The 18,048-nt window shown below is 51.8% G+C and overlaps 1 protein-coding gene across 1 annotated transcript; it reads left to right on the forward strand.

Annotated features, from left to right (window-relative positions):
• Window positions 1-9,116: 9,116 nt before the first annotated feature.
• Window positions 9,117-11,033, forward strand: LOC137918746 (protein charybde-like). Its single transcript, XM_068761635.1, has 3 exons — window positions 9,117-9,458; window positions 9,815-10,160; window positions 10,241-11,033. Exons 1-3 carry the CDS (start codon window positions 9,404-9,406, stop codon window positions 10,323-10,325), a joined length of 486 nt encoding a protein of 161 aa, XP_068617736.1. The 5' UTR covers window positions 9,117-9,403; the 3' UTR covers window positions 10,326-11,033.
• The last annotated feature ends 7,015 nt before the right edge of the window (window positions 11,034-18,048 follow it).

Below are 18,048 nucleotides of genomic sequence, written 5' to 3' on the forward strand. Positions count from 1 at the left end.
CTGTTGGCTTGGTTCCTCATCCGCACGGCCACCAGCACCTTTCACCGCGAGACGTTTGCGCCACACGAGCGAAGTGAACACACGTAATAATCAGCTTGAGCCGCCATCCCGACCTGAAAACACGCCTAATAAGCCTCACATTAGAGAAAAGAAAATGGTACCGCGGGAGCCGCCGTAATCACGCATTGTGCGCGGCAATTAGTGCGAGCGGGACGGTCGCTGCCGTCACATCGCTCCCGCCATCGCCTGGGGCCACGCGCGGCGCCTGCTGCCGGGCAAGTGCGTTCTGTGGCCTGGCCACGGAGTACGAGTACTTGAGGCAATTCCTCGTACTGTCTATAAATAGTCGTAGTTTAAGTTCCAAGTGCAGAACTTATGCGACTAGTTGACGCGTAACCGCGGCGTCCATCGGTTCTGCTGATGGTACTGAGTCGCTAAACCCTGATGCGCGCAGAGCCTGAACGTCGACACATTGATACCCGAATAATCTCATAGAAGTTTCCACCGTCCCCAGGTGACAGCTAAGAAATTATGAAAATAAATGATTAAAAGCTGGCGAAGCTCGAGCGGGTGCACCGGTGCGCCAGCGTCGCGCTGCCGTCGCATGCGACGTAGACATTTACTGAAATAAACAGCGAGCGGTGACCTCACACTCGCGCGCTATCGAGCGACAGCAGGCTGCTAACCGCGTCCACGGAACAACCGACTTGTTTTCGTTCAGATCATATCGCGCGGTATCAGATAAGCGAACATACAAAGCTGATACAGTGTTCGTGTCTTTGATTACGCTCGATCGAGCAATCAAATATATTTAAGGGCGCCGTGCGGCCCCGGCTGCGACCCCGTGCGACAGGCGCTGAGAATTTCTAAACAATGCCGCTGGTCATGTTTCAAACGGCGCCAACAAAAAATCCTCAATGTATGTGCTACATGAACTAATCATCAGAAACTAATGCTCTCCGCAAGAAGTATCCCCGGTGCGAGAACAGGACATTTGTACGAGCACATCCTCGATTCTCGGGCTAAGCTCGGGTTGAGGCGCATCCTCGGGCGGCGGAAGGTCGCGTTGCGCTTCTCTATGTTTGTTCGAGTCGGACAGGAACGTGGCCGGGCGCTGTGGACGTTGCGGGGACAGCGGTACAAATTTCTAACCATTTGTTTAATTGAATAATTAACAATTGTTTTATGGCCCTCGCTATTGGGGACCTCTCCTTCACTCCCTATTTAATTGGGAACAGGGTTTTGTATTTCTTAATAATAAGTTTTTTTTACAAGAATTTTTATTTTCGTTCTCGCCTTCCATAGTACGCAATATCTTTTTCCTCCTTCTATCATTCAACAATTTCATCCTACATTCTCAATCATTCCATTCCTTTCGTACATCCTCAAACACTTCAGTTATCCATTTATATTACAGTATCACAGTTTTAATTGGCTTAATTATTTTCTCGTGTACATCAATTTTATCACGGATTTATTTTACAATTGGTTTTTTTTTAATGTCTATGAATCTATTTCAATAACTTTATTCACCTATGTTTTGTTCCCGTCTATTGCGTATTGTGCAACTTTCCTAAAGAGTTTGAGGACGCACTCTCTTTCATCCTTTTCCATTACAATGGAGGCAAGTGTTGCCTCCTCTATCTTTTTGCCTAGCCGGCATTCGGTCTCATATCGGGGTCCTCCAAATGCGACTATTTATATATTGAAGAAATGTCAAGAAAGTTTAATTCGATGGAATTGGACTTGATGGCAAATTGAGCTCTTCCTGAAATGGCTTCAACTTCGCCGATACGCATTGCACATAAATAAAGCCTCGAGGTATTTCCGGGTCGACGGCGACAACATTCTGTGGTCGGGTGACCAAGTCGCAAGAACGGATTCATTTCTCATGATCATCTTCGTTCTTATTTCATGGTATTTGGGCTGCTGCACGGCTTCGGTTGTGTCTGTTAGTGATGACAATTCTCATTACAATTGTAATTTCGTCCAGGAAGGTGGTAGGTAGAGGTATTTGCGTAATATTTATTGGTATTGCGGGAACGGGCCGCGGCGGTGCGCGCGGCGGGCTCCAGAAGCTCGGCGTCGGCGATACTTGCAGGGCAATTACTGACATTAATCGCGGCGGTTATTAGCGGCGACCGCGGCGCCCCGCCGTGCCGCCGGCCGCTGATGCGCGCGCGTCGCCGTGCTGGAGCCCGGGCCGTACAGTGAGGCGCATCGTGTGTTGCGACCACAGCCCCGACCCGCCGAGCGTGGGCACGTGCTTGTCCCGGCGGCACCGCGCCACACCTCCGGTTCTCTTTAATTACCTAGGTTCCAGTGCTGGCGGTGCCGTTGCGAGTCGCTTATGACGCGATTTCTAGACACAATTTTGATCTTTTTAAATTTTTGGTGATGAATTTTGACCGAACTAAAGATAAACTTCTCCTTTCGAATGAGGTTTCCTGTCGTGCCTGGTAGAGTACGAGCCGTCTGAGGCGCGACAACTATTTGGTTTCGTTAATCTTTTACACAAAATCGAAGAGCATCAACTATGTTCACCTGCTCCCTCAACGTTTCGTGAAGCGGTGTTTAAATGAAATCCTATTTCTCTTTACTTTTACAAACGGAAATAGTTTCGATTTTACCTCTGACAAAGTTTAGTTTTTGTTCTGCGTCCTCTGGCTTTGGGGAGTTAATTTTAATTGGAGATGAATAAAAGTTGATTACAAAACAGTGGTGCGGCTTGGCGGCCGCTAGGCGTGATAAGGATTGCATTGTTTACAGCAGAGTTTCTCAATTGGACATCTTTTCGAATCGGACCGTTATAAATTTTAAAAGTACATGTTGTCATTAAAAGTGTTGTTTAAAGTCAAAGTGAGCAGACGCGGTCTACATCTGCAATGCGTTCACACAAGGATAACTCCTTCACTGTTCCTAATTGACTTTCGTAGGAAGCGGTGTTTTAATTATTTTTTATCTGTTGAGATAATTCCACGCGTGAGTCAGCGCGGAAAACTACCGGCGCTCGTGAGAGGCGCGCGGGCGGCGTGCGGCGGGCGGCGTGCTGCGTGCGGCTGCAGTTCCGAACAAAAAAACTTCAAGTGAACGCCGTCTTTAACACCTGCAAGTTCGCATCGGAAGGCCGGCGTGCGCAGCGCCTTGCCTCTGCACCGCCGCAGCGCACGTCGCTGCAACAACTGCCCGGCGCCGGCGACCGCGCGCCTCCTTCGACGTCCTAAAGGTCGAAGCGGTTTCTGGGAATTGCTCGACGCTGCTTCTGGGACAGCGTGAAATGAAGTTCGCGTTCCGTAGCGCGTGAGCGATGTGCGAAGTGCGTGCAGCGGCGCCTCTTCGACGGACATGCCTACCCGCGCCGTTGCTTCTGCTTTAGTTTGTGTAAACAGCATTCATTTAACTCAGTATTGTGCATCAAAGCAACAAAAGAAAGTAAATCGTATGTCATGAGCACAAGAAGCATAAGCGGCGGTCGTCGAGTGATAGAGGCGACTGGAAATCCTATGCGCTCGAATATTTAAACGGACTGCTTCTAATATATACATGACAAAAGTAATTACATAAATTGCAGAATTAAAATACATTATATACATCTGGCCAGTGATAGGCATAACGAGTAGTAAGGCTTTGACGGCTTATGATAACAGACGGGTCTGGCCCTTCTCCCGGCGCAGGCCACGCGTCCCGCCGGCGCGCAGCCTCAGCCATAAATGATGTGTCGCGGAGTTAGTCGCGCGCTCGGCGACCTGCAGCTCCAGGTGTTTAGTCGGGCCACGAAAAAAGAGAAGTACTTTCATACAATAGAGTTACAATTCGTAGCATTCCGCCGGAGGCGCATGGCTCATGCCGCTCTTCACTCCAGAACCTTAAGGTCCCAAGAGACCACTTCAAGCTGCCACACGGGAATCCAAATACCACGGCTGCTACCGCCGCAAAGAGAAGCGCAGCTGCTGGTTTTTTGTTAACGATCGTAATTATAACATTTACGTCAAACGTATTATAACATTTACATAGTTCGAATATGAAACGAAGGAAGAAACTTCGAAGTCGTTCAAAGTTATTTAAAAAAGAAAGAAAGATCGAGACAAAGTTGATGCCACTGCATCGACTTTGTTAAAGAGAAGAAAAAGAAAAATCGCTTAAGAGAACGGACCGCGACACCGCGCAGTAGAAGGAACAGAGAAAACTGATGTCGGAAGTATTCCGGTCATCTACAAAAGTTCTTTTTCAGAAGAAGCCTTCCAGAAGTACGGGCCGACTAATCTGGAAGCAGGAAACGGTCCGGCGGTATCGAAATGGAGGTAATCGAAGATAGAGGAGGCTGTGGACGCGCCCTACTTGGACTGATTGTCATCATTACCTGCAGCGCTGGGTTGCCACGCTCACATTCACTTGTCCGAAAAAACGTCGCAAGAAATTCGACGCGTCTGTGGTCCCCCCTCCGAGAGATTTGTTAGTGTTTTTGTATTTCGTGCCACAAAAAACTTACAAGCATGCGATTGTCACAATACCTACGAAACATTTCGTACGATACAGATTCATATTTTAAAATTATTCTTTGAAATCAATAAGTGAACGTGATCGTAGCGATTAGTTTAATAGTTAATTAATTTTGTATTATCACTTCAATAATAATTAAACAGCACTTGCGACGCGACTCGTGCGGCGCCCGCGGGACCGCCGATATTGTTCTTATATTTGTGTCGTTTGAACACACGAGCGCGGATACCGACGCCAAGGTCGCGCTCGGGCGGACCGGGGGGCGCGGCGGCGGCGAGGGGGCCCGGGGGCCGGGGGGCACGGGGAGCGATCAGCTGCTCGACTGCGTCGCCGGCAACCCCTTTTTTGTAGTCGCACGCTGGGGGACCGCCGCTCGAGTAGGTGAGAGCTTTTAGAATACAATTATTTTATGAATAATACCAAAAATATGTATATTTTCCTTGATTTCGTTTTAATGAATTTTAGAGACTGCAACAAAGTTATAACAGGTTGTTGTGCGGAGTAGAACGATACATAAACAACAAGCAAATTATTAAACGAACGCAACGCAGGACAAGACACGGCAAGAAGCACCCGTCGCCGGAACCCCATGCAGTTTTTTATTACTAAGGTAAATGCTGTCCTCGCCAGACCCAACAACTTTTAGTAATCACCGCGCCCTGTTCGCTGCGGCTGTGTTCACCGGCAACTGATAGTGTTGCCGCGAATGATCACCGACTGCGCCCAGCGCCTCGGCTGCGCGGCGTGGTATCGTAGCTGCTTTCGGGCGGTACACGAACGCATGAAATAGATTCCGGAACATCGATTTGAAACGTCGGACACTGCAAGTTATTCTGATAAGACTGTTATTCTTGGTCTGTTGTGTTCTTCAAAATCGACGGCAAGAGTTGGTTGAGAGAACTAAAAAAGTCAGTTGAACAAAAAGGCCACCGTTTGTTCATAATATTCCAGAAGTCGAATATATTAGAGAAATAGGCAATATTGTTTACACGTGCGATGCAACTTGCAGCTAAGTGATGATTTGGCGGCGGTGTGACCCCCTGCACATGAATGTTCCTTCAGTTATTATTAAATTGTCAGTCAACCCTACTCCCCCCTCTCTCTCCCCGCCCCGCGCCACCCCGCCGCCGCGTGCACTCTGCGCGAGTCATTATTTGGGAGGCCGCGGCGGTCGGGGCGAGGGTGTCCCGCCCGGTCCGCCTAGTAACAGGTCGAGTCAATCTCGCGTCGCGTCCGGGGGGACGGCGAGTGAGAGCACTCGATATCGAGTGGCTCACTCGATCGATGACGCAACATACTCGTAATTTACCTAAACACAGCAGGCAATGCACAGCAAGCGCGGCTCGCACGGCACATTCACAGCGCGAACCAACTTGATACTTTACATCGTATTTTTAAACTATTGAATAATTACATAAGAAAATTAATAATTGAAATTTTGTTCTCGTAAACACGTCGAACAGCACTTTATTACAAAATCAACTGTTCGTTCGCAGCGTCGAGACGGCGCGGGAGAGCTGTATGCTTTTTGTGGGACTCTGTCGTAGCAAGTCGTCGAAGTTAAAGTCCAGCGGTGAACAGCGCGTGAGCGACGTGCCCGACGCGCGTCCGGCACGTCGGGCACGTCGCGTTCAGTGCATTACAACACCGCCGAACAATTGAAAAATAAACTCATCAGAGACCGGCACGGAGCATATTCCGCGTGCGATCAAAACCCGACCGTGGCCGCACCGGTCGCAGCTCGCTTGTCCTGCCAACCGGTGTGCGGTTGCTGTCGAGTGGCTCTGAACACTCGCCGAGTAGATCATTAAGTATTACTTATGTATGCTTTGTAATGTCTGTGCTGTATTGGCGTACTTTGGGACTTTATTTGGATTGTGTGGCTTTTCATGTTATTAGAGTGACATAATTTTTAGTTTATTAGCACGTAACGTTTTACATCTTAAAGATTTTTAATTAAATATTAGTTGTTGATTTCGTCACGCATTTTTATATAATTTATCTGTAACAGCTGAGGTGATTAAAAATAAATAAAATGTCAACCCAACATTACTTTCCATTAAATTGCTGGCCTCGGTATACCTCGCACCAGCATCGGAGACGTGTTCCAACACCAACTAATATTTTCAAAACCGTGTACACTTTAAAACAATCCGACAGCTCCCGTCGCTGCGCACTGAAATTTTTACCGTTTCGGTGAGATTGCGACCGAAGAGCGGTCATGTACAAGCTACATGCGAGTGAATAAATTTAATTTAAGGAACAACTAAAGATGTCGTCGTGTCACACTGTACGCGACATGTTCCCATTTAAATATCAAGATAGTGGGTCGTACAATGCTTCATCGAGTAATATTGTTCCTCGGGCTGCCACCTAACGAACACCAAAATATATTCAACCGTCGAGAGAATGTTACTGGGAAGTGTTCAGGAACGGTTCAGAAAATGAAAGGCAGCAATAAACCATCAAAAATGTTTTATTTGAAAATCACAGAATACATCGACTCAACTGTAACATTGATTGCGCGGGCGTCACTTTTTTACTGTTGTATCCACATCGACGAACTCGGCGAGCGCTGCTCGTACATCTCTGCGGGAATAAAGACACTCTTGACGCAGAACAAGTTACAAATTATTAATACATTTAGCGTCACTAGCGGGAGCCCAGCGGTGGGCAGCCGCGAGGCACGCGTTGGCCCTCAGCACCGGTACGCACACTTATGTAATCGATTAGAAAAACAGTGCCGCGGGGTAAGGGAGGAGGAGGGGTTCGATACAAAGCCGGTTTAAATTTGCTAACGAGCGGACGGAACACTAAACGCCGCCGGCGAGCAAAGGCACCGGGTCCGTCGTGCCGAGTGCGATATTTAAGTTAACTTTTTAAACTACACCCCGATGTAACTGACCCTCTCGCCCGGCCGTCCTCCGATCCTTTGTTTTGTTAGGGAGAGTGCACTCGTTAGGCACTCCGGCCCGGACGTCGGCGGCCCGGGGGACAGGTCGGGACCTGTCAGGAGCTGTCGGCGCGGGCCGGGCGACGAGCTGCGGCGACACACGACTCCTCCGCGAGCCGGGAGTCAACTCCGGCGTTCGAATGCTTTTAGATGAAACTGAAATCAAACGCGGGGCCCTCGCTCCGTGCGCTGTGCGAACGCTACCTCTTGCTGACTGACGGTTAACAAGTAATTAGGTGCCGGTGTCACGCGGGTCGATATCGCATGTTTGTTATTGTTTCGGAAGCCGGCGGGGTGCGGCTCGCGAACTACATTCCAGATGTCGTGGAACGCCGGTAGAGACGTATCTACGGTCCAGTGTTAATCGTTACGACAAAATCTGTTCAGAAGTTATAAAGACCTTAAATTTAATTCACAAAACCAAGCATTTTGTGAGCAACAGAAGGTAATAACACCATTTCATCACGGTATTTCCACAGCAAATACATATTCATTTTAAAATCACTTTAATGAAATTACTTGGAAACCGAGTTCTCTGCGTTTCTTTTATTCGTAGTCTCTAACAACATGAACGTCGACTGCGAGCCGGCTCAATGTAAAAACCACATCTGCAAAGTGTTGTATTCAAACCTTCTCATGCACTATTTATACATTTTTAATGAACATAACAAAAACATCCAAATGTCCCACAAGTGCAATCATGGTTTGGGTGGAAAAGTTTGGCGGCCAAATTTTATTAAATTAAATGAGATTGATTTTTTTCACGTAAGTTTACGCCCGACTGGATCGAACGGGTGCCGGCGCCGGGGGCGTCGGGCCGCTGTTGACTTTTCTTACTTTCTTCGTTCTCTGTACGCCGGCACCGACCGGACTTCGCGGAGCCCAAGATTTTTTACAAACGTCATATTTTTGTTTGGAACATAACAGGCAAAGTAAACAGTACAATCGAATTATATCGCCGCGTAATCTTTTGTCATTTGATTGTGTCAGGCCTGTATTAGCCGGATGATGTAATGTTATGTAGAAATTTGTTTTCGCATTGACCACGGAGCGGCGGTTGTCGCGGTGCCGGCCGCTCGCGTTCGCGACGGATTAGCATAAAGCGGCGATGACTCAGCGCGCGGCGCTCGTAGGAACCGATCGACATTTTCTTTGCAATTCCCCGTCTACAATACAGGTCTCACGAAATAGAAAAATAACAGAATCGTTAGGGCGTCACAACACGGGAACATCCTCCGCGGCACGCCGCCGCTTACGTAAGTACTCTCATGCGAGCGCGCGGTCAAAGACAAAGCCGGCCCGATCATTTCCACTCGGCACTAACTTATTATGTAAAGTAACGGACATCGTCCGCCGGCGCACGGATAGCTAGGACAAACGAGACAAAGACACGGCGGAGGGACCGGCTAACGTGGTGCAGGGCACGAGACGGTGCGAGGAGAACGCGTCCATATTGCGAAGCCGTTCACTTGTACCGGGGTGAAAACGCAACTTGCTACTGTAACGACACAAAGAAGCCGGCCGGTTCGCGGCCCGCGGCCAGCGTGACGCGCACGTGCAGCGCCGACGACGCACCGGCAAGACTGGCGCGCGGGGCCCCCGCGCCCGCCGGCGGCCCCGCCGCGCGCCCCGCGCACTCCCCGCGCCGCCCTGCTATATAAACGCAGACTCTTCCAGATATCGGCAGTCCGTTACGGAAAGCGACAAAGTCGGGTGGGTCGAACGGAGAGCCGCGGGCGAGACACGAAGCCCTACGGTTACGAGATCAGATCTGATGCGGTCGTGTTAGCTACGGACGACTCCGAGCTCCCGATCTCAGCACGCAGCCGGCCGCGGCGGCGGTGCATGTCGCAGTACAAAGCGCTCTTGTGATACCTTGCTAGCTTAAGTTCCGGCCCGCGACGCTCGGGCGCTTCAGCGGTGTACGGCACGGGCAAAGATTTGGAGAACATGGAGGTGCTGCCGGTCACGAGCCAGTTTAAAGTCGGATTCGGGAGTGAGAAAGGTGAGTGCCGCTTTCTATCGACGGGCGGGCGGTCGCGGCGGCTTTCTAACCGGCCGCCTGGTGTTGCTATGCGGAGTGCGCTCGCGGTCCGCACGGGCTCGCGGCCGCACCGGCTCGCGGCCGCACGGGCTCGCAGCGGCGGCGCGGGTGCCGGTATCGATTGCCGGCGGGCCGTCACGGCCGGCTGACGTCACTGTTGTTGCGAGGCGCCGCGACCTCGGCCCGCACCACTTGCACTTGTCTAAATCGAACCGACTCTCACGGTGAAAGCTCCTTCACTTTCTCATAAGATTTTAGTTGCCCCTGTATAGTAGACTAGGAGAGCGATGTGTGAGCGTGTGTATCTGTTGTTGCAGCGTGGGGCGGGCCGGCGTGGCGCGAGGCTGCGGTGCCAGTGCCCACGGAGGCTGCGTTGGCGCGGCGGTTAGAGGGTGAGCTGCGCGCGGCGAAGGGCGCTAGTGCGCTGGCCGCGGCGGAGGTGCTGGTGCCGGGCGAGCTGCTGGCGCGGGCTGCGCGGCAGGTGCTGGCGCTGGCCGAGGGCGAGCCGTGCGGGTCGCGGGGCGCCGCCGTCATCGTAGACGTAGCGGGTCGTCGCCTCGCCGCCTTTAAGATCGACCCCAACACTCTTACCACGCACGAGATTCATCTGCACCTGGAGCACGACGCCACCAACTGGACTAGCATGTTACCGCAGTTCTTAAAGTAAGTTTTACTTCCGTCGTTGTTCTCCAGCCGTAGTGGTGTGCCGCCGAACAGAGCTAACTACATTCTCCTCTTTGCAGAAACCTGACGCGAGGCGGTACCATCATCATAAGCCCCCAGTTCACGATAGAAAAGAAGAAGCTGTTCCGCGGGCAGGCTGAGTGAGCAGCGCGGGGCGCGCGCTCCGGTTGTTGTATATTTTTTAAAAAGATGAAAAGCACAGCGTGATACATGTAAAGCACGGCGGCAGCCAGGCGGCCGCCCGCCCGCCCTCCTCTAGCCGTCGATGAGCCCACCGGGCGGAGCGGCGGGCGGGCGCGCGCCGTGATCTCAGTCGCCGTGTGACAGGCCCGGCCGGGCCGTACATTTGTTTGTGATACTACTTTTGTAATGTAGAGTTGAGACGAGAGCGTCGAGTACTGCAAAGATCTCAGGTTATATTATATTATTATAGTTGTAACAAGTATTAAGTTATTTAAGTTAATATAAAGATGTAATTTTTTGTAAGATTGTTTTCTATCGCACCGAGATGCGTTATTGTAGTCCAGTGGGAGAGAGAGAGAGATGTTTCGTATTGCCGGCGGGCGCAGTGTCGGCCGCGCGTGCGGCGCGAGCCCGCCGGACAGATGTAATTCGTACAAGACGTGTACAGCTATAGACTAACAGTTTTTGATGGAAATTTAAATGTTCGTAGGGTCCAGTGTTTGTAACGCACAATATCATAGTCCTAGAGGTCACTTTCATCTAAAAAACATAAAAATGCTAAAAAACATTTTACTCGTAAAGTTGAATGTCGACGTATGCAGAGCTAACAGTAACTTGTATCAATTGTTTATAATTGATATTTATTTGATAGACATTAAAAAAAGAAAATGTAGAAATTATAAAAAATACAAAGTTTCAATAACTGAATACCGTGGTTTATTCTCGACTGCCCTATCCCCGCTGCACCCCGCGCACCGGTCCGAGCTGCTCTCTGTGGCCGACCGGCTGCGTCCCGAGGCGCAGACGACACTCTGGCGGAACAGGAGCTGAGATGTTCGGAGCGAAGGAACGAGCTCGCGCACCCGTGGACGTGGGGCGCGTGCTTAACAAAACAACGTAAACAATTCTGTTATTAAGCGGCGGCGAGCGACGCCGGGCGCCGCGCTTGTTAAATTATTAGCGCGATTGTTTCTGAAGGCGGCCAGTTGGCACGAGACGCGAGCCCGGCCTCGCTTTTCGGCTCTCCCTTATACAACATCCAGTTTAGAATAAATCAAGGGTCATTTTACTTTCTAACCGCACCCTAGCGAGGACCTTTTCGTGCGCTTGCTATTATTTTTGATCGTCAACCACTAGTTTTCATAGTTTTCAACCGGCCTGTACTTCTTTGTTAACCATATGCCGGGCTGAGTACGAAAGCTTACAACAGTTTGTATTTGCAAGCAAGAACACATATACGGCTCCTTATATGTTTACATAAGTCATCACATTAACATATATTACAATAACAACATATATTTTTTCCGCCGTCAACAGATGGCGCTAGACGTACATTAACTTGAAATGTTTAACACCGACAACGTATGCAGGCGCTCGTGCGCATGCGCGCTGCAAATTAAAACACACGATCCGACAACCTGATCGTATGCAGCCACGCACCCGGAAAGCTTAACAGAAGTTCGCTGATAACGTAATTATATCGAGATATGAAAACGACCTAAACACACACGTGTAACGAAAGTTTTGCGTTGCATTTCTATTTGAAACTTAATTTCAATATATTTGTTAGTTGTACAAATGTGCGAGAACCTGCTGCGGACTCGAGTCGGCACCCCGGCCGGCCGCAGCCCGGCTAGTCGCCTGCGCTATAGGAAACGCAACCTATTGTTTGGCTGCGCCCGCTTATTATTTCGCGTTATGAGCTCACCGAGGCTGTTGCTATGCCAAATTCGGTCTTTATTTTTGTTATAACGCCATCTATAATTAGTTTTTGCACTACATTGTACGTTTTTCCAGATTTAGATGAAAAAGCTAGTTTCAAACTTTTGAAGAACCATATGACTAGTCAGTCAGTACAAATGTAACACATATAATGACGGCGTTTCGATTATTTCGGCGTTGAGCGATAATGTAGCCTGTGATGAAAATAGAATTAGATATAGGTAGAACTTTGCTAGGTGCGGCGGGGCCGTCTCGTCCGCACCGACGAAGGTTTCCCGCTCTAATCTCTAGGTGTCCGCAGCTCGTAGATTTCCACGAAGACAGTCGTGGACGCGGTCCGTAGAGTCCGTGTGGTGATTTAAAGTTACGCGTCGTTACTCAGCAAGGCTTACCGGCCGCCGCTGTCGCAGCCCTGCCTCGGCGGGTCTCGCTTCCGACCGCGACATCAAAACGAGACAACAAACTGCTGTAACCGCCGGTGAGTTTCCTCCGCGCTGTTGGCGAAATTCTTTCCGCCCGACAGACGCATGAACGCGGTACACGTCACGACGTTGCGCGCTGGAACCGCCTTCATTGTCTCGCACCGACGGAACTACGACTTCAGCTAAGTAAGTTTACTTTGAAACATTTGTGTAAACTGGACAGTCGATTGAACGTACTTGAGCAGCGTTGGTTCTAGCAATGCAATTTTTTTGCAACGTTTGGTGTACGCAAGCAAACGCGAGGTAGCGCTGCCGGTAAACAACACGACTAAGGTCAACCGCAGTCGGTTCCGCGCCCGCGCCGCGCCGCGGTGCCCCGTGCCGCCCGGCGCTCCGCCGGTCGCTTATGAACTTTGGTGAAGCACCCGACAGAGCAAATAGGGCGCTGTACGGCACGGGCGGTGCCCGCGAGCTGCGCCGCTTGCCGGACGACGCAACTGTTTGAGCGACGTAACGCATGACAGAATTGAAGACGTCGCGATATAACCCTATGCGCGTACCATCAGCTGCCAGCATCTAAAATCAAAGGAACCAAGCGCGGTTCCGCATTACCTAGTTATTTTATTAATTATTCCATTCAATCCTGGGTCGAAATCCCGCATCTGTATAGCGACGCATCTAATGACAAATGGCACTTTGACTCGTCTACCGCCTGTCCGAATGCCTCAGACCTGAGAAGAATCAGAGGAGGTGGTCACTCTTTCTGACCATCGCCATATCGTCTTCGATGTTGCGATTCGCAGGCCCGTCGCTGACTCCGGCAGCTGGAACGACATCACTACCCGACGCTGGTGTTTGAAGCGGCTGGACAAAGACCGGCTGTAGGCCGCCGCCTGCGTCGCCGGTAGCGAACGCTAAGGCTCGGTCTTGGATCGAGCTCCTGCAGGGACTTGACAGGGTTCCGTGGAGGCGTCCATACCGAATGGTGTTGAAAAAACTCCGGCCCTGGATGCCCCCGACGACGGAGACCTTAGAACCGGTTTTTCTGAAGAGTGTAATAGATACTCTCTTTTCGGAAAATCGGTCAAGTCCCTCCGCACGCCCCCCGGCACAGCCGTGGGAGTGAACGATGAAACGGGGGTGACGGCGCAGGAGCTGGATGGAGCCGTGTGCCGGGGCCCGACGGAATACCGGGTTGGGTCTGGGTACTCAGTCTGGCGTCTTTGGGGGGCAAGCTGGTGGAGCTTTTCACGAGATGTCTCCGCCGAGCTACGTTTCCCACGTCTTGGAAGGAGGCACGATTGGTTCTCTAGAGGAAAGGAGGCATGGCCTCAGAATCTCCCTCTGCGTACCATCCCATATGCCTGCTGGACGAGTGCGGCAAGCTGTTGTGGCAAGGATACTTGCCGCCCGTATGGGCGGGCGTCTGTCTCGCGTCGGCCCCGATCTCGCCGACTGCCAGTTTGGCTTCCGTCGAGAGCTTTCAACTGTCAACGCGATCATGCGCGTCCGGTCCTTGCCGGAGCAGGCCGTGTCTCGGGGTGTAGTAGCGTTGGCGATAAGCCTCGACATCGTCAACGCTTTCAACTCACTGCCCTGGGATGCGGTAGGGGAGGGACTGATCCAGCATGAGGTCCCTCCCTGCCTGCGAGGCGTCATCGGCGACTACTTGCGAGACAGGTACATCGTGTACATGGACCAAGACGGAAGGAGGAACCGGAGGAGATCAAGCGCAGGGTGAAGCAGGGGTCGGTCTTAGGATCACTCTTGTGGAACCGCGCGTACGATGTCGTTCTGCGAGTCAGTCTTCCCGCCGGCGTGAGCGTCGTTTGTTACGCCGACGACACGCTGGTGGTCGCCAGCGGGAGCAACTTCGAGAGGGCCAGGGAGCTCGCCGAGCTGGGAACGAAGTCGTCGTCGCTAAAATACGCGGGTTGGGGTTGGAAATAGTGCCAAACAAGACCGAGGCGCTATGGTTCCACCGGTTGCCTCGAACGAGGGAACCTCTCGTCTCGCGCGTTCGCGTCGGTGGGCACGATGTCACGGTGGGGCGATACATGAAGTACCTGGGCCTCACTTTGGACAGTAGCTGGGGCTTCGAAGAGCACTTCGATCGCCTCGTCCCCCGGATTGAGAGGGTAGCGGGTGCCATGCACAGACTACTGCCTAATCTCGGGGGACCCACGGAGGAAGTCCGCCGCCTCTGCAGGGGTCGTACGGTCGGTAGCCTGTACGGGGCGCCCATGTGGGCAAGAAGGCTGGCCATTCGATGCTGTAGAGCTAAGACTTACAGCGTCCAGCGGAGGATGGCCATACGGATCGTACGCGGATATCGCACGATATCGTTCGAAGCAGCGACAGTCCTGGCGCGCTTTCCGCCCCTGGACTGGACTGGCGGAGATGGATGCGAGGGTCTACGACCGAGTCCGCATCGGGTACTCGAGGCGGTCAGACGGCAGGAACGGCGTGGGGCGCTCGCGACGTGGCGCGCTAAGCTCTCGGAAGAGCGCTATGCTCCTATGATCCTGCCCGTCTTCGAGCTCACCTACAGGTTTACGCAGGTGATCACCGGGCACGGTTGCTTCGGTGATTTTCTGCGGGGGATTGGACGCGAAGCGACGGCGTACTGCTTCCACTGCGATGGGGCCGCCCAGGGTTACGCCGCGCACACGCTGGCGCACGCCCGGCGTGGCAGTCGGAGTGGCGGATCCTGGCGAACGAGATCGGACAGGACCTTTCCTTGCCAGCAGTCGTGTCGGCGATGCCGAGCGGGTCATCGGCGTGGACGGCCGTGGCCTCTTTCGCGCTTGAAGCGCCTCACGAAGGCCCTCCGGTGAATGGTGCTCCCCTACCATAAATGTAAAAACATAAACCGTATACACGTATACCCCGGGCTATCGAAAATAGCACGGCGCGAGAGAAGACCGCTTGACGATCCCTGGTCGGGAGATACCGCGGTAATTCGTATAGCGCACAAGAGATATAACGATGTGATCTCTATTGGCGGCGTCACCTCCTCGTCAGGCGACCTCGCGCGCGCACACGTTGCCTCGTTCAATCCTCCACGACGCTTGTCTCTAAGCTAGTCTTCGTGTGTAATTTAAGTACATACACATTAAATACACATATTCGCATATTTCTGATCCGTGCCAAACCAAATGCCGGACTCATCAAATGTTTCTACTGCCCATGTGATTACAACGGGAGGTCGGAGGAACGGTAACATGAGGGAAATGAAGAAATGGTAAAACGAACGCAGAGAACGGCACCGGGCCGCCGCGTGACTCGTAGGCACGGTCTCCTCTATCTGTTCGCCCGTCGCCGGCGAGCTGGTCGCGGATGCAATGCGACGGGTGAGATGAAGCGTGCCGGTGACGTTGCGTTGTATCGTCCGATGTACACGCACCGCGCGCCGCCGTGCGCCGCCGCGCGCCGTGATAACGGCAAAGCGGCACGCAATACTATAACATAACATGTTTGTCTCTGGTGAATGTCGACCGCGATGATTATATACTATGATATTTCTCGCTGATCAAAAATAGCGAGCGTATTTGTAAGGCTTAACAGTCGGTGTGATGCCTACGCGGAGCCTGCGCTAAGAAACGTTTCTTCGCATCCAATGCGTCGCCTGACGTTGGATAAACGTAGAACTGTCAGCGGACCGTCCGCGCCTCGTCGACGGCGCAGCGAGCCACGAGTTTTAAAAATAATCCGCACAATTAGCCAATCTACGGCCTCTGGCGGCCAATTCAGCCAATTTAAATCTACCCGCAACCATAATTACCGTACTCCTTGCGGTGCCGAGCTTCATTTTAATGAATTTTATTAAGTGTACATTACTGCTTTCGTTACATGTGTGTATTATTATCGCTAACATTGCGTGTGATGTATAGAACGATCGTTATCTGTTTACAGTGTCATTGCGTTTATTGGTGGCGGGTTGGCTCCTAGAGCCCGAGGATGCGTTTGTCGGTCTGTCTGCAGATAGATCGTGTAATTATGAGCGCAATACTCTGCTGCCGCTTTGTGTGCGCACGCGACTGTGCGCCTGCGCGCTGGAGAAAGTTTTGTCTACATTTAACAGAACATAGTGCTCAGACAAAAATTGTCTAAGATCCCGAAGACTTTCTTTCGACTGTTCGTTTGAATAACGGACATTTGCAGAAAAAAAAAGAAGAAAAAGTATTTTCATAAACTTCCTCGCATACAAATGATGCAACAGTTCCCGCTTGCAGCGCGCAGTCGTCGTCGATCTCGTCGAATAATAAAAGTAAAGTGTACTTACAGATTTACGTACGTTTGATAAAGTCAATTGCGCTAAATACTTGCACGCGGCGATGTCGCGGTGTCGGCGCCGTGTCGCGTGCACCGCACTAACACGTAGAGCAACACGTTTCGCTCGCGTCAAAGGTTTGCGAGTTGAAACTCGGCGCTTCAAGCAGCGGCGCGAAGCCAAGGTCTGCTGCCCTGCAGCCGCGTTACGCAGGGTAACAGTGGGCAAAGCACCAGCGCCGCGTCGCGCCGAGTGCGCAGCGCTGGGCAGGCAGATGCTTCGCTGCATGCGCACGCTCGGCTCCGCTTTGCATCCATGCAACTGCTCACAAATTTAATGATAATTATCATAAGTTCTGATGTTGTGCTGAAAACGAAAGCTAAAACTATTTTATTTTGAGATGTATCAAAATAAAATAGGCTTTGTTGCATTTTTGGTCATGCCGGGTACACTAAGAGTGTAATTCCTCGCGATGTCTTATTCCACTTTCAGCCAACCTCGTAATGTTGTTCTACGAACAAGTGATGACTGCATCACCGATTAAACAGTGAGACGTGATAGTGCCGCGCCATGGACCCGGGCATTCCTACAGGACGACGAGGGCGACAACAGCGTCGCAGTATCGGGCGCGGCGACAAGTGGCAAGTGGCAAGTTGTTGAGGGAGCGCAGAGGCGCGCGCGCGCGGGTTCATTCACTCGGGACCTTGGCACCAATATATCCAACGAAGCTCACGGAGCTCACGCACACAGCCGCGCGGTACACGTGCCGGTGGGATATTGACATGCGTTTGATTTTTTTGGGATCGCTTCCACTCGGAGCGGCGCCGCCTGTGACCTCGGGATCTCGGTCTCGGCGTACGTTTGGTCGCCTCTTCAGGGCGACGTTAATCGAGAGCCGACCAGTTTTTATTGATGAATGCAACCAATTTTCAAGAGACCGTTCCTTTATTGCGACGGTATGTCTTCTGATGCAGCTGTACTGTCGTAAACGAGAATCAAAGAGCCTACGCGCCGGCCGGGCCGAGCTCGAGCGCGCGCCCCTTCACGTCGGCGACGAGTGTCGGCCCCCGCTCGCCGCGTGAGCCCCGGCCGCTGGGCGTGGTGCTCTCTACTTTTTTACTTGTCACTGCGTATCACAACAACGGCACAAGAGTTGGGCGAAGTGAAATAGATTTAAGGGCGGGTCGACGAGTTACTTGACTTCACCCGCGCGACGCGCAGCCGGGCGGGCCGGGCAGCCTGTGAATACCGTCACAGCCAGCGCTCT

The sequence above is a fragment of the Battus philenor genome, unplaced genomic scaffold (assembly GCF_028537555.1).
Source record: "Battus philenor isolate CCGP_79_NKW_IND1 unplaced genomic scaffold, ilBatPhil1.0.hap1 SCAF_15, whole genome shotgun sequence".
Taxonomy (NCBI): domain Eukaryota; kingdom Metazoa; phylum Arthropoda; class Insecta; order Lepidoptera; family Papilionidae; genus Battus; species Battus philenor.

What these genes read in the sequence shown, in the direction of transcription:
- LOC137918746 (XM_068761635.1), top strand. Translation starts at nt 9,404, where the DNA reads ATGGAGGTGCTGCCGGTCACGAGCCAGTTTAAAGTCGGATTCGGGAGT. An exon ending in CGGATTCGGGAGTGAGAAAG is followed by an intron (nt 9,459 to 9,814) that starts GTGAGTGCCGCT and finishes CTGTTGTTGCAG; the next exon opens with CGTGGGGCGGGCCGGCGTGG. An exon ending in ATGTTACCGCAGTTCTTAAA is followed by an intron (nt 10,161 to 10,240) that starts GTAAGTTTTACT and finishes TCCTCTTTGCAG; the next exon opens with AAACCTGACGCGAGGCGGTA.